Source organism: Marmota monax, unplaced genomic scaffold (assembly GCF_021218885.2).
Source record: "Marmota monax isolate L192 unplaced genomic scaffold, Marmota_monax_Labrador192_F-V1.1 WCK01_AAM20220418_F8-fsc00031, whole genome shotgun sequence".
NCBI classification, from domain to species: Eukaryota; Metazoa; Chordata; class Mammalia; order Rodentia; family Sciuridae; genus Marmota; species Marmota monax.
The window spans coordinates 16,330,454-16,346,420 of NW_026695197.1; the positions used below are offsets into that span (position 1 = coordinate 16,330,454).

General features: G+C 36.4%; 1 protein-coding gene across 6 annotated transcripts in view; it reads left to right on the forward strand.

The window, feature by feature from the left end:
• Positions 1–15,967, forward strand: part of Ark2n (arkadia (RNF111) N-terminal like PKA signaling regulator 2N) — a 91,032-nt gene that overhangs the window by 62,897 nt on the left and 12,168 nt on the right. For 5 of the 6 annotated variants that reach the window (XR_009225312.1, XM_046428312.2, XM_058573960.1 and 2 more), the window contains exon 3: positions 4,854–5,024. The exons of the other annotated variant lie outside the window; for it this stretch is intronic. Coding sequence is in view for 4 of the 5 variants with exons in the window: in XM_046428312.2 (XP_046284268.1) it covers positions 4,854–5,024 (171 nt within the window). In the remaining variant the exon portion in view is untranslated. The remainder of the gene's footprint in view (positions 1–4,853; positions 5,025–15,967) is intronic. 6 annotated transcript variants of the gene reach the window in all.

Consider the following 15,967-nt stretch of genomic DNA (forward strand, 5'->3'; position numbering starts at 1 on the left):
TGCAAATTCCCTTCTACATCTCTTGAGGTTTGCCTGTTTCCCTCTATGCCTCATGCCCACACCTTGGCACCATTGCACATGTGTGCACATAATCCCCTGTTTTAGGTCCCTTTGTTAATTTCTAAGAACCCTTTTTCTGATTAACATTTTTGAGTCTTACTATCTAGATCAAGGCTGAGTATAGTATCTATCCTTTCCCCCTTTCTCTTGATGTTCTTTAGATAATTAGCCCTGGGCCTAGTTCCTTTGAAGATTAGGGAGGAGGAGCTTTTGTATTGTTCTTCAGTAGCAACAAGACAGAAGTTTCATTTCCTGGTGAGGGGATTGGAGAGCTCAGGTATGGCAGAGAGAAAAAGGAATTTTCTTAGAACTTATTTGTGTGTTACTACAGCCACAGAAATGAGGTCAAAGGAGCCATTTAGTGGTGCATTGCACCACTTTTCCTTGAACCTAAGATGTCACAATAGGGAAGGAGAAGTGATGTTTCTAGGTGTCTCTGTGGTACAAGATCTAATTCTGTTCTAGATCTAATTAGATTTTATAAAGGGTGATGCTAAATATGGACAAATGGAAAATTGTTTTCTGTTTTTTTTTGGGTGGGGCATGTTGTTAATGGGAATTGAACTTAGGGCCTCAAGTATGCTAGGCAAGTGCTCTACCATTGAGCATATCCCCATCTGTTTTTAGTTTGAGACAGGTTTTGCAAAGTTGTCTGTGCTAGCTTCAAACTTGCCATTGTTCTACCTCAGCCACTTGAGTACCTGTGATTTGGGTCGTGCATCAGTACTCCCAGCTTCTATTCGGTTTTGAAATCCTAGGTCGTGTCCCCTCTCAACCCCTACCCCAGTGCTGGGGATTGAACATTAGGCCTTATGCATGCTAGGCAAGCCACATCCCCAGCCCTTGAAATACTTTTACATGAATACAGTCTAAAATTTCACTTCAAACAAAAATATGTCACATTTGTGATGACCTTATTTTGTTTAATCCCAGAAAACCATTTATTTAACAATTTGGGTTTATGTATGTGCAGTGTAAAGTATCAGTCCAGGCAATGATGTTTCCTCAAAGCTTTTTGAATGTAGGCTGTATTCAGCAGAGTGTATATGCAAGAAGACGCAAACAAATAACGAAGTGGGCAAGCATTACTTGTAGTCAATGGAAAGGTAGGGCAGTGGGACCAGTATTTGAAGTCCTGTTTGATCCTGTATTAGGACTTTCTTAACCCTCATAATAACCTGTGAAGAAACTGAGGAGTGAAATAATTTATCAGAGTCACACATTTAAGTGGAGGGACAGGGAAGGGCTTCAATTTGTGTATCTGCTTACAGAAATCTGTAGCTCCTGTGCATTCCAGGCTTTAACTGTATGTTAGTCTTTCTTTCAACAATAAGAACAACTGTAGTCTCTTTTGGTTCTACCTAACTCGTATTTCTCGACTGTACATAGGAGTGGCAAATTGCATCATTATCTTGTATAGTTTAAAATGCTGTACTTACGGTCATCAGATTTGAACAGAGAAATGTGTCATGGATAAACATAGTAAAGGAAAAGTTAGGTTTTGTTTTGCTTTGTTTTTCTTTTTCAGGCCCCCCCCCCCATTAGAATATATTTGTTGAGGTAACTAATTTCATTAAACATTTAATGACAGTAATGTAGGTTTGAGGTCATAAAAGAGGAAAACTGTATAGGAATGTGTGACCCAACAGATACGTAAGCATTTTGGTATTTGAAAAGTCAGAATTTATTTATGTAGGCTAGGAGATTAGTAAGAGATTACAAACATCTAGCATAGTATATATGAATCGATGTTCTTAAATAAGAAGTAGTTTTAGATTGCTTGACTTTTTTTTTTCTACTTTGTAACAAATGGCAAAAATGTTTCCAATTAGAGAAACAGTGCCTGGATTAACTGTAGATTGAATAGTAATTAACTAATTGTGTTAAATTTACCTTTAAAGAGAGATGTTTTTAATGATTTAGGAAAGCTAGTAAGTTCATTTATATTTAAAGATTGTAACACATATCAGAGTTGGCAGCTGGGAGAATGTGCAGATTGGGTAACCTTAAATGTTGTAAGCATGGAATGTGTTCATGTTAATGACTAAATCTTAAATTGGACATGTTTTCATGTAAAATTTAAATGACTATTTTGATGTTCTTGAAAGTCAAAACAGTCTGTTAGTAGCAGTGCAAATGTTTTAACAGTATAGAAGAATAATCAAGTGAGAGCAAGGATGGTGTCCTCACGTTTGTTCTTTCTTGTAATGAATTGAGAACTCCTCCTGTTAGTGTTGAGTTTTCCTAGTTACTTCTTTGTGGTTTTTCTTTCTTTCTTTTTTTCCTTCAAGAGCTACTTTTTCTTAAAAGCAGATGAAATCACTACAAAATATCACCTATCTCATCATTCTGTGTAGCAGGAATCTCCTTTTTTAAAAGAATATCACAGCCAGGTATGGCATACACCTGTAATTCTAGTTACTTGGGAGCCTGAGACTGGAGGATGACAAGTTTGAAGCCCTCCTGGGTCATAGTTAACTGGTATTCATGTATTTGTTCAGAGTAGAAGCCCTTGATGCCAAGTGCTTTAAGCATGCTATTTAATCTTGGTTTGCTAATGATAGGTATGAGATGACCTTGAAATACAGGATCATTAATTGTGATTTATCTTTTAAAGTTGGAAAGGCAACCATTATCCTTTCTTTTTAATTGAAGTTTATATAGTATTGCCTTGTCATTGTTTGAATATATTTGAAGTGAAAAATGACAGTGGTCATAATTTAACTGTTATATGTATTTAAAATATGAAAATTTTGCTGTCTTTGTTTATGATAAACACTAAATTTAAGCTAAGTTATAAGGTATGCTGTTTGGAAATATGGAAGATACAAGAATGAAGCCACATAACAAGTTTTTGCTTGTATTTTCTACTGATGAAGACTTTCAGACAAGTTATTTCCATGGGTAGGTGATGTCACTCTGCATGGATATATACACTTAAACCTTTTTGCATGATTATACATGTAGGAGTGGTACAATTTTGACTTGACTGTTGACCTGGTTCCTCAATTTAGGGGTGGAGGTGGGGAATGTGAGGACAAGAAGTTCAGAATGGTAATAGTGATAAATTTAAAATAAATCACTAAATAATTTATTGCAAATTCCTGAAACATCCACAAAGCCCACTTAAATCGAATGTATGGTCAAATAGTCAATATTGTACTTGGCCCTCATATCTTTTGCACCTAAGTATTTGGACATCACACAGTATCTTGATTCCATAATAATCATTTTGAACTCTGACGAAAATTCCATGAATCATGAAACTTTCTTTTCTTTCTCAGAAAAGAAAAATCTCAAACAACAACAACAAAAAAAAACACAGCAGTTTTTTTTTTTTTTCTATTTGAACTAAAATCCATTACTAGCTGATACCAAGACCACATGGTCTTTGATGAACTTAATTGACCCTATTAGGGGAACTGGAAATTATTTTTGAGTAGCCAACTAAAATTGCCATGATCGTCAGAATTTCATTTTGTGACATGTCTGTTCTTTATACAGTGGCACTTAACAATTCATTTGCTTTTATGTTTGGTCACCTTTTGTTTTAAAGATGTTGCTACATAAACCTATGGTTCATTAGGTGCTCAGTTGTAAGTAATAAATACCCCAGGTGTGTTCTGTGTTATTGTTCAATGACAGTTTACACAATGGATGTATGTATTAAAATAATAATTCTTCATTGTTTATATTTTCATTGGCATATACATTTCTTAGACAAAATTTCATAAAGTAGGAGTGTTATTATTTTTTGGATGATATTAGAAAACCAGAAATAAATGATCGTTTGCTTGCATTTGATAAATAGCTGTTGAGAAGGAAACAGCATTCCTTTATTTTATCTTTATTCTAAAATGGGGGTAGTAGAGGATGTCTTGAACGAAAACTATTTTTGCTTTCGCTGTCATGCTAGGAAAAGGGTAGCATTAGCATTTTAAAGCATGTATCTATTTTACACGCATGAATATTGAGATATATTAGCATGAATTGCTGCAGTGTAATTACTTTGAAATTCAACTGTTTTTTTTTTTCCCAGCTAGTTAAGGTGATTTGGGGATTGGAGAGATCTCTTATTTTTCCAGTAAGAACTTTTATGTCTCTCTCTAAAATCATTCATAAAATTGCATATCATTTACTTGGAGTATGAGCTGGTTGTCTGTCTCAGGAACTATACATACATACACATATAATCTATATAATTTTTTTCTGTGGGTATTGCTGTTTTGTAGAATGTTGTAGAGTATATAACATTACTATAAAAGGGTTTTACTAGATAAATAAGTAGAGCTCTAGTGTTAACTTTATTTCTTTAGCAAGTAGGAAAATATAAATTTGATTTTCTTCTCTGAATCTATTAGTGTCTTTTAGTTATAAGGAGAACTAGATTCATTTTCTTAAAATAATAAATTGGATTTTAATAGTTTACACCAGATTTTTCCTTTAAAAAGTCACTTTCACTTTCTTTGTGGAGTCATCCCTTTTTTCTTAATCTGTTGCTCTTTAGGAGTCTGACAGGAATTCAGTGTAACATTGTTCAGTATAGTCTTGTCTTTTGTTCTTCATAATAACATTCCTTTTCCTCCTTCCAAAATGTGTTCCTCATCTTTGTAAACTTGGATTATCTTTTTCACTTTCACATCATGACAAAATATTAGATGTGTAAAGTTCAGCTTTTCTAGTGAGATAATAATACGGTAAAGGTAATTACATTTAGAAGATTCTTGTTTAGTTTCAGAAGTATTTTTCACCCCACAAGTTAGATACAAGTATACATTTTCTTTCCTCCCTAGATGGACCTCCAGTTGTAGCTCATTATGATATGTCTGAAACCAGCTCTGACCCAGAAGTGGTAAATGTGGACAATTTATTGGCGGCTGCAGTAGTTCAAGAGCACGCTAATTCTGTAGGCGGCCAGGACACAGGAGCTACCTGGAGAACCAGCGGGCTGCATGCCAAGGCAGGTTGGTCTCTCCCTTCTCCCTTCTCTAATGATGTAATCTGCATGTGTCCTGGTAGCTGTATCTCCTGGTGGCGGACCCTGCTGAGGAGAGCAGGCCATACCAGAGCCATCTAACATCAAATGGTTGTGACTAATGAGGCTGCCACTGATAACTGAAAAAATTGGGTAGCATATCATCTTTTTTAATCAGAAGGAAGCAAAAATAAGAATATATAAGACGTTAATTGTAGGCATCAGTAGATTTCAATAGGCGTATTTCTTGAGTTAAAAATGCCCAACATGTGTAAAAACAATCCAGATACTCTTGCACTCTTTGGTTAGTTCTTTTTTCGTCACTTAACTCTGAATTGTAACCTGTAACAGGGAGCTTTTCATCTGCAATGCTGTCACTGTTTCTTCTGTTTGATGGGGAATGTCTCTGTTAGTTTCTTTTCAGTAAGTTCTCTTTGTCTCTTCTAACCCTATCTTTCGATTTCTGCTTCTGTTATTTCAGGGGAAAAAACTCTTCTCCTTGTCCTTATCTCTTGCATTATTTATCTTGGTTCTGTGATTATTCTTAAGAGAATTTATTCACTAAAAAGCCCACCACTATTTCCTTTGGAAAATTCTCACAGTGTCTCCATGTTTCCTTCAATGTCATCCTTAAACATTCTTTCTAACTTAAACCTTAAAAAAAAAAAAAAAAAAAAAAAACTTTAGTTAAAGATAAAGGGAAGAGGGAATAAGAAAACAGACTGCTTATATAGTGTGTATTTTCTTCAGTCCTTTTGAAGGATTATGTGCATTGACTTAAGTACCAAGTCTGTTAGTTTAATCATTGTTGAAAATATTATTTTTATGAAAAATGAATTTTATTACCCAAAAATGAGTAATAGTTTAGAATGTACTATAGTATAGCAGTGTGCCTTTGGTCATTGTCCTGAATTCTTCCTCTTATAATCTTTGTTGACCTTTTGATTAATTTATTGAGGCTGATTTTGAACCTGTGCCCAGATTTAATTTTGGCTTTGTTTTGATTGCTAACTTGCTCATTGATTTTGGATCAGTCATTTCTCCTCTTGACTTTAGCTTTTATAAATAATTTTTTTTTTTGGTCAAAGCAGGGTCTTTTTAAAGGATTTACTAATACAATGAATATGTGTAAGTATTTTGAAACGTATTCAATGATGATAATACTTTATATCAAAGGACAGTAGTTTAATCACATTTTGTACAATATAGGTTTGTAAGCTATGTAATTTGTTCTGTATACTAGATGGTTTATCTTTTTTTTAATCCATTGATAATCCAATCAATCATTCTACTTCAGTTTTGTTCCCCATTCCCTTAGTGTGTCACTTAATATGGACCATGTTATAGTAAAGTTCTTGTAGGAAAAAGAAAAAAATGAATGACTCTCAATATTTTGCTTTTCATATAGAGAATTCTTCAATAGTAAGTAGAACCATATAGAATTACTAATTTAACTTTTTGATCTATTACAATCCTAGCAGTTTTATTTGTTTCAACCAAATAGTGAAGGTTTGAGGTCTTAAAACATCATTAAAGTTACCATTATCAGGGATAAGGATAGCATTTACATTTTCAGATTCAAATATAGTCCTTTAGTATCTATAAGAGATTGGTCTCTGAAAGTTCTGGGACCAAGGATGCTCAAGTTCCTTATATGAAATGGTACAATATTTACATATAACCTGTGCATAGCATCTGTATACTTTCAATCAGCTCTAGTTTACTTATAATACCTAACACAGTATTAGAACTTTGTAAATAGTTTTTATACTATATTGTGTAACCTGAAAACACTGTATGTGTTTAGTACAGTCACAACACCCCTGCCCCCAATATTTTTCATTTGCATTTGCTCGAATCTGTGGATGTGGAACCTGTGGATATGGAGGTCATACTGTAATTGTTAGCTTGTTTATTTAAAACATCTTACCCTGGTACTCACCATTTTGTGTCGTCCCTAACCCTCCCCACCGTGGTGCTAGGGATCGAACCCAGGGCCTTGTGCATGGGAGGCAAGCACTTTGCCAACTGAGCTAAATCCCAAGCCCCCTACCATTGTTTTTAAGAACTATAGCATGGCAAAAGTATGTGAGGAGGGAAGCACCAATGGTTTCATCTCTGCTCTTCCATTTTCCCCAGAGCCGTCCTAAATTTGACATTTAATGTTTGATGTTCCTATGTATTTCTCGGTGTATTTTTACTTCATGTGTTATGTAATTACAAGTGTGTTTTAAAACTTTGTAGTTCACACTGCAGGTAATCATTTGAAACTTTCATTTAGTTCATCATTTTGTGAACTTTGAGCATGTTTTATGTGGTCTAGTTCATTGAGTTTTCCCTGCTATTTAGTATTCCACTATATGAATATATTCCAATTTACATATTCTCGTTGGATGTTTGGGAGCTGTTTTAAATGATGTTGTTAACATTTCTTGTATGTGTCTTTTGATATGTGTGTGTGATAATTTTTCATAGCATATAATAGAGAGCACATGTCTGTATTGGGCCATTAATTGTGTGGAGGTTTTTGTTTAGGATATAGAATGTAGTCACCATTGTTTAGTAGCTCCCAGTGATCTTTTCTAATGAAGCCATTTGCTCTTTCAAATAAATTAAAATTTGATGATGTAGGAATGTGAATAATAAATAAAACAATATTGTCTTTATTTTATAGAGGCAATCCGTCTTACAAAGCTGAGTATATTTACATGGTCACAACAAAATAGTTAAGAGTTTATGCTTGTCAGTTTATAATTTCAAGATTTGGCCTATTAAGATTTGAATTTAAGATAAATATTCTTTTTTTTTTTTTTTTTGGTCATGCTGGGGATTAATAAAACCCAGTACTTGCCCTGTGTGAGGCAAGTACTCTACCAACTGAGCTATATCCCAAGCCTTAAGATAAATATTCTAATGCTTAGTTGGATCCTCTGTGTTCCCTTCATAATGAAGTAGAATCCTACTGACTGAACAGACTAACTAAGGGTTCATTTCAATCAGTAGTAGCATCTCAGAGCAGTTCTACAGCCTTTAGGGTCATGTAAGCAGTAATTGGAGATAGAATAACTTGCTGCTTTTTCAAAGCAATTGGATGAAGTTCTTACATCCAAAATAGATGTTGCTATTTAATAGTTTTAATTTTAACCTAAAAGTTGAATAGCAAGCAGATTTTAAAAAAATAAGTTGAAATCAGGGAAGCCTCTGGTCAACAAAAGACTTAAAATTTCAATTTCAACTCTTGCCATGTGTTTACTTTTTCTTTACTTGATGCTAGAATTGTATAGGGTGGTTTTCAACAAGCAGCCACTTAGAAACTGTGTGACCTTACTTAGGTAAACTGTGAAAAGCCTTAGTTTTCCTTGTGTGCAAAAATTGGGATAAAAGTAGTATCTATTCTAACTGCTGGGCGCAGTGGCACACACCTGTAGCCCCAGCAGCTTGGGAGGCTGAGATAGGAGGATCAGCAGCTTGGGAGGCTGAGATAGGAGTTCAAAGCCAGCTTCAGCAAAAGCAAGGTGCTAAGCAATTCAGCAAGAACCTGTCTCTAAATAAAATGTAAAATAGGGTTGGGGATGTTTCCCAGTGAGTGAGTGTCCCTGGATTTAATCCCCAGTACCTAACAACAACAACAACAACAAAACCAACAACTAGTATCTATTCCAAAAGATTATTGTTGCTGTTAAGTGAAATAATATAACAGTGTGCTTAGCATGGGACCTAGCACACAGTAGCATTTAAAGCCCTCGGGAAAGCATTAGGTTAATAAATACTGTGCTGAAGTAGACTGAATAAGAAAGGGATTGATGGGTCAGTCAGTGCATTTCTAGTTCACTGTCCTTCCCTGGCATGAGTTGTTCCTGCTACAATGTTTTCTCAACTTTGCTTGAGCCTAGACATTATCCAGTGTTCTAATAAAATTCAGAATCCTTCACTTCTCCCTGAAGATTTTATTAATAGATATGAAATGGAGTCTGGGAATCTGTTTAATAATAACTCCCTGGTAATTCTTGTGTCTAGCATATTTAATGAATGGACCTGCATAGCTGAAAAATGGCTTTATTTTAATTGTTAGTAATTACCCACTATAAACGTAATTATAGTTGGAATTACAAAAAGAAGTCTGAGTTATACTCTTGGTAAGAAAGATCTGTAGTTGTGATGATAAACAGAATTTGTTGGTTTTGTCCTGGGAAATGATAAATTCTAAACATTTCTATTTTTCCATCATGCCTTTCTGGTCAAAGTTAGGTAGGCTGTGAACATTTTATCTTATCCTTAAAATAGGGATAGTAATCTTGATCTTTGCATAACAGAAGCATAGTGGCAGAGAAACAAACCTTGATTTTCCTGTCCCTAATGTAGGATTTTCTTTTTTAATAATCTGACCAGAATGGCCCTGTTTCTTGATAGCAGATCAGAGAAGTATGAGTCTTGTGAAGGAGGTGATGTGGTCAAGCCTCTTTTGATCATAAGTAATAAGTTTAGGTTCTCATCTCCCCTTAATGTTCTTGTTGAAAAAAGTAAGTACATAGTAATAATTCGCATGTTTTTAAGGCTAAAGTGATTTAAGGTAGTAACCTTGTTTTACCTAGCCTTCCCTTTGTCATCCAGTATGTAATACTTTGCTTTAATGAGATGCAAACAGGCAAAGGCCTAGTGCTTGTCCATTAGACTGAATAAGAAAGGGATTGATTAAAAGTAGCTGCATTATTTCTTTTGAAGACAAAAGAAACTGTTCACCAGTTCACCATGGTATTTTAGTTACTACTTTTTCTTTGCTGCTGCTGCTCTCTCTCTCTCTTTTTTTTTTAAGTCCTGTCTTAGTAACTCTTATTTATGTCTGTAGTGGGAGGACAAAAATTTAGAATTTTTTCACAGTGAATGAAATTCTCCCAAAGATCTACACAGGCAAAGACCTATAGGGAGACAGCCAGCTGCCACAATAGCTAAATATGCGTACTCTGCTTTATTTTCAGTTTAATATACGGTAATCATGTATTCATATTTTTTGCTACAGGGCTTGTTCTTGTCTTAGAACTGACAAAGATAGTACCACTGACAGTATGTGCAGAACCTCATAGAATCTTTGCTATGCTTTTGTTTTTATGTATGCTCTAGAGTGTTCTACCATTGAATTCTTGAGAGTTCCTAGAGGGGCATGGGATACAGAGGAACCCCAACTGCAGAGAAAGTCAGGTTCCACACAGAGGTCCAAAAGGAATGTGTTGCTTGCTCTAGAGGGTTATTTTGAGAGAAAAGGACTATTGTCTCACCTCTGAGATAGAACAGGGAGAGGCATCCATGAATGCCTTCCATGTCTCTTGTAGAGTATGACATGTTTTTGTTGAACGAATTAAACACAAATTAATAATTGTTATTTGTTGAAGCTAATACTGTTTTTTTTTTTTTTTTTTAAATATACCTAGCAGGCCACTAATGTGGTTTCCAGCCCACTTGTTATCTGTGTGGCTTTGTGGCCCCTTTTATCTAATGACTGTGATGAGAAATGGTGCAAAACTCTTGCACCATTAGTCTGAGGGTTTCTTTTTTAATTTATTATTGTTATTATTATTATTATTTTGCAGTACTGAAGGTTGAACTCAGAGTACTCTCCCACTAAACTCCATCCCCAGCCCTTTTTAGTTTTTGTTTTGAGATGGTCTTTCTAAGTTGCCCAGGCTGATCTTCAGTTTGTGATCTTCCTGCCTCAGCTTCCCAGTAGCTGGGATTATAGGCCTGTGCCACCCCTCTAGCTTAGTCTAGGAGTTATTAACACTTACCAGGAAGTTTTATTGCAATTCTGTGGCCAAAATTACACTGTCAAATTTGCTTGGATCTAATAATGGGAAAGGAGGGCATAAGTTAATAGTTTTTGGATATGTAATGGATGAATAAAGTTAGAAAAATCTGAAATATTGGTGATAGGTACCTTGTTTTTCTTAAGACAGTGTAAGATGAATACACAGCATAGTGACTTTTCTTTTTCCATTCTTTGAAAGCAAGAAAAATAAAATGGAGTGATGACATTTCCAGCTCTGGAGTGGAAGTGTAGGGTCGGGGTGAGGGGCCTACTCAGTAAGATTGGTTATTCAGAAATATTGATGACTGAGACACATCAGAAAATATTCCTACCAAAAAAGTTGGAATTATGAATTTAAACTGTGGTGCTAGAACTGGGGATAGAAATACTAAATCCTGGTTGGGCTCTGTAGCACATGCCTGTAATCCCAGCTTGGGATGCTGAGGCAGGAGGATTGCAAGTTCAAAGCCAGCCTCAGCAAAGTTGAGATGCTAGGCTGGGTTATGTATGGCTCAGCGGTAGAGCACTCGCCTCGCACATTCAAGTCCCTGGGTTCTATCCTCAGCACCACATATAAATAAATAAAATAAAGTTATTGTGTCCAACTACAACTTAAAAAAAATTGAGATGCTAAGTTACTCAGTGAGACCCTTCTCTAAATAAAATACAAAATTGGGCTGAGGATGTGACTCAGTGGTTGAGTGCCCCCAGTTAAGTTCAATCCCGAGTACCCCTGCCCCCCCCCCAAAAAAAAAAAAGAAAAACTAAATCCTGTTGTATTCTTGTGTTTACCTAGCTACTATTGTTAAGAGCATTGAGTAATCAAGGAGAAAGAGTTTGGTTATAGCAACAGTGACTCTTCAGATTTGCATTTTAAACTTGGTTTAATTTAATTCACATTGTTATTTTTAGGATCAAGGCAGACTGAACCCCTTGATATGAGTGTCCACAAGTGACTCTAAGTGGCTTTTGGAGCTCACCTCCTTGCTTCTTAGTGAGTAGTCAATGACAGTTTTGAAGTTGTGTACATAAATAATTATTCATGAAGCAGGATTGGAAAGTAGAAATAGAGACTAAGCCAGGTACCAATAATGTTTAATGATGAAGTAAAACTGTCATGGGTCACTGTAAGACAGTGAAAGGTAACACCCTGGAGCATGTCAACTGCTAGTGTTGGTGCAGTAGGATGGATGATAGTCACTTACAAGTGATGTCAATCCCAGAATAGGGGTCAGAAACAGTTTCCTCTTAATAGGACTGCAGGGGAGGCAGCATTTTCAGGAAAGGCTGTTTCCACAGGGAAGTAGAACATTTAGTTCAGTTTTTCAGTTTACCATGGAACTGGGATTCCGAAGGGCAATGGAAAAATTGTAGGAAGGTGAGTTGTAGGTAGTCACAGCAAAGAACAACAGAGTAGAAGGAAGACAGGAGAAAAGGAATGGTCCCAGGACTTGGATTTTGTGGGTAGCTAAGAGGTGGAAATACAGTTTTCTCCTAACCACTAGTTTCCTCCTAGCTCTCTTGACTGCATTCTCTTTTTCCACTGGAGGGCTTTTCTGTACTCTCATACTTTTATTTCCACTATACCATTTTTACTTTTTCTGTACCTCATTGTACCTGTCCCTAAAGCCCTTTATTAGTCCCCTCCCAGCTTCACTTTCTTTGTCAAGCCTGCAATTGGGCCAACTCTGCTTTACCAGTATCCTTCCTCCGCTGTCTTGTAGAGTTGACTTTTCAGATGTGCCCACCTGACAAAATCTGATCCCTTGATGAGTTTTTAGAGTCTTGTGTCTACACTGCTAAGGTAAGCTGGAGAAAATCACGTATCTGCAGCTTCATTCTTATTCTCAGTGCTGCCCAGCAATTACCCCCTTTCCTTAGGGGCATTCTCCTTTTAAAATGACTCTTACTTTTCTAAGCTCCTGCTACCTTAACCATATTTGTGCTTTGTAGATGGCCTCAGCACATTCTTCACAGGTGACTATCACTTCAGCTTTCTGCCATCAAACCTGTTCTTTGCCTTTATTCTTATAAATATGACCAGGTCTCTCCCATCTTTGTGTGTTGGGTGCCAGGGGGGAGGGAGAGAGGGATTTGGAGATTTAACCCTAGGGTGCTCTACCACTGAACTATATCCCCAGCCCTTTGCCTTGAACTTGTGATTCATCTGCCTTAACCTTCTAAGTTGCTAGAGTTGCAGGCATATACCACTGTACCTGTCTCACTGTCCTGTCTTTAAAAACTGTACATACACACACATCTCCTTCTCTCAAACCTGCATTCTCACTCAGTACTACCTGTATCCTTCCTCCAACTCAGACTTAAACTTCTGCTTTTCCTTTTCTTCCATTATTTTTCAGCTTGCTTTGCCACATTGACTTTGGGCCCTATTACTCATGAGGCTCTGCTTGTCAAGGTCATTTATAATTGTCTTATCATTGATTCTAGTCAGTCTCCTGGATCTCTTTTCTTACCTGATTTCTCAGTGGGTATTATTAATCACTTCTAGAAATGCTCTTTGTTATCCATGATGTCATTCTTAGGTTTTTCTCTCTTTGTGGGTTCCCCTTCCTCTGCCCATCTCTTTAATTATTGCTGTTCATCAGGGTTCTGTTGTAGGCGTCCTGCAGTCCTGTGGATGAAATTTCTCTTCCCACTGTTATCAAAGACTTATGAAGTCTCTTTTTCTTCTCTAGACCTCTGATCTGAGCTTTAGAAGAGTACCTCCAACTACCTGCTGGACATCTATCTTAAACACATATTTAGCAGCTCCACTTTCATTAGTGCATTGAATAGTACTATGACTCTATACAGTTACCTAAATCAGCAATCTAAGCATCATTTTTTCATGTCCTGGTTTCTTCTTTCATTTGCCCAATTCCCAATACCTCTAACCCTCTGAACATACATACACACAGTTGCCTTTTCTAATTTAGCCACAGTCATTTGTCCCCCAGGAGAATGCAGTAGTTCGTTTGGTTCCCTTGCCTCCTGTTTTGCTGTTAGTTTCATTTCTATGCTCCAGAAGGAGACTCTTTAAAATACAAAAACAGATCATGTCACTTCTCAGCTTAGATCTTTCAGTGGCTTCCCACTTCTCAAGATCAAGCTCAGACTGTTTACCATGCTGTTATCTTTGCTGACTTTGCCAGCTTTGTTTTTCATTGCTCTTTTAGTACTATTACCCCAAATCTTGATAAACCTTTGGACCCTCAAGGACAACAAAGTGTTCCTTGTGCTACTTCATATCCTCACCTGTGCCTAATTTCCCTGAGAACTTAGCTTCCCAGATGGCCCTCAAATCTGGGGACTGTGCCTTTTCTGTATGTTTCTGGGCTATTCTTTATCTCCATATCAGCAGTTTTTAAGTCACAGTGCAATGGACTATTTTTTACTGTCCTTGAATGTGTTGTAGTTTCACAGAGGATAGAGATTATGCCTGCCCTTGCCCTGTAGTCTTGGAGCACCTGGAATAGTGTAGAGCATGTCACAAACAAGTGCTTTTTGAGGAACAAACAGATGAATTAGAGAGTAAAGGGCTGGGGATGTAGCTTAGTCGGTAGAGTGCTTGCCTTGCATGCACAAGGTCCTTGGTTCAATCCCTAGCACCGCAAAAAAAAAAAAAACAGTAAAGACCATGGATAGCTTGAAGGCTTGACAGAGGATTATCAATATGTATTCCTCTAGTAGAACATTTGGAATAGTGTGCACAGTGGATAGCCATAATTAAAACATCAAGTCAATTGGACAAGACTTGGCTATATAGCAAGGTGTTGGGAGCCAGAGCAAGAATTAGGTTACGAATTCTAGACTTAACCAAAGTCCATTTAAATAACCACACTGGTCTAGATTTTAAAAAACTGGGTGTTTTCGGATGTACCTTTTATGTGCTGTAGGGTTCAAAGATTTGTGTGTATTGCCTGTGCCACTGTACAGGATCCTATCTAGGTTACAGACCCATATATCTTAGTCTATCTATGTAGGTGTGTCTAGGGTCCATTTTAAGCTTTCCAGTTTTCTGTTTTCTCATATGCACATCTTTGTCAATTGAAGAAAAACAGGTAAACATAACATTAAAGAATGGTGAGCTGTGTGCAGTGGTGAATATCTATAATCCCAGCAACTCAGTAGGCTGAAGCAGGAAGATTTCAAGTTTGAATCCATCCTGAGTAATTCAGTGAGACCCTGTCTCAAAATTAAATAAATAGGGCTGGGGAATTGTAGCTCAGAGGTGGAGCACTGCTGGGTTTAATCCTCAGTACGGGGGATTGGGGGAAGAATTGTGAAAAAGACCCAGTCTCATTCATTTTTTTCCACAGCTTTACTCCTCATCTACACATTTTTTAGTATGTGATAATTTGTATTTTATGTGTAAGACCTTCCCAAGTTTCCCATCTAGTGTTACAGTGAATGTCTTTGGACATTAACGTATTGCTTATTTAAAATCTTTTCCCTTAGGGTAAATTCTCAGGGATGGGTTTACAGGGTCAGAGAATATAAAAATTGTCAAGTTGCTTTGAGACTGCCTATACTTTTGCAGAAGTATAGGAAAGAAGTATATTGAAAGTTGACAGGAGGAATATGAAAGTACAAGATTTCTCAGTGACATTGAAATATTGGAAAAAGTGAAAGGAGGGGAAAGGGAAAGTTGTATGGTAAACTTCCTTTGCATTGATATAGTTTATGTAAGGTGTCATGAAGAATTTTTTAAACATGGAAAAATCGCATTGTATCATGTATCAATATATAAGTACTCTTTAAAGGAAGTGAAAATTTGTATCTATTGCAACTCTGTTTATTTCATCTTAACTTTTAGACATTTCCATATTCGTGTTTTTAAGTTAAAACATTCAAGTGCTGGGCATATAAGCTGAGTTATTTTAACTAAAATTGTTTGTAGAGCCATGTACTTTGATTTTATGCCATTATCCTTTATTGAAAGAGAGAGGTCTGTGAAGCTCATGCTTCTGTAATGTTGGAGAATGTATTTTATTTCATCATGTAATAAACAACTTTATGAGCTGTTGTGCTTTTCCAGTGTGTGTGATTTAAGTGTAATGAGAACTATCAACAATATACAGTTACTGCTTCAATTGCTCAGAGCCAGAATTGTGATCTACCTGTAGCTTTCC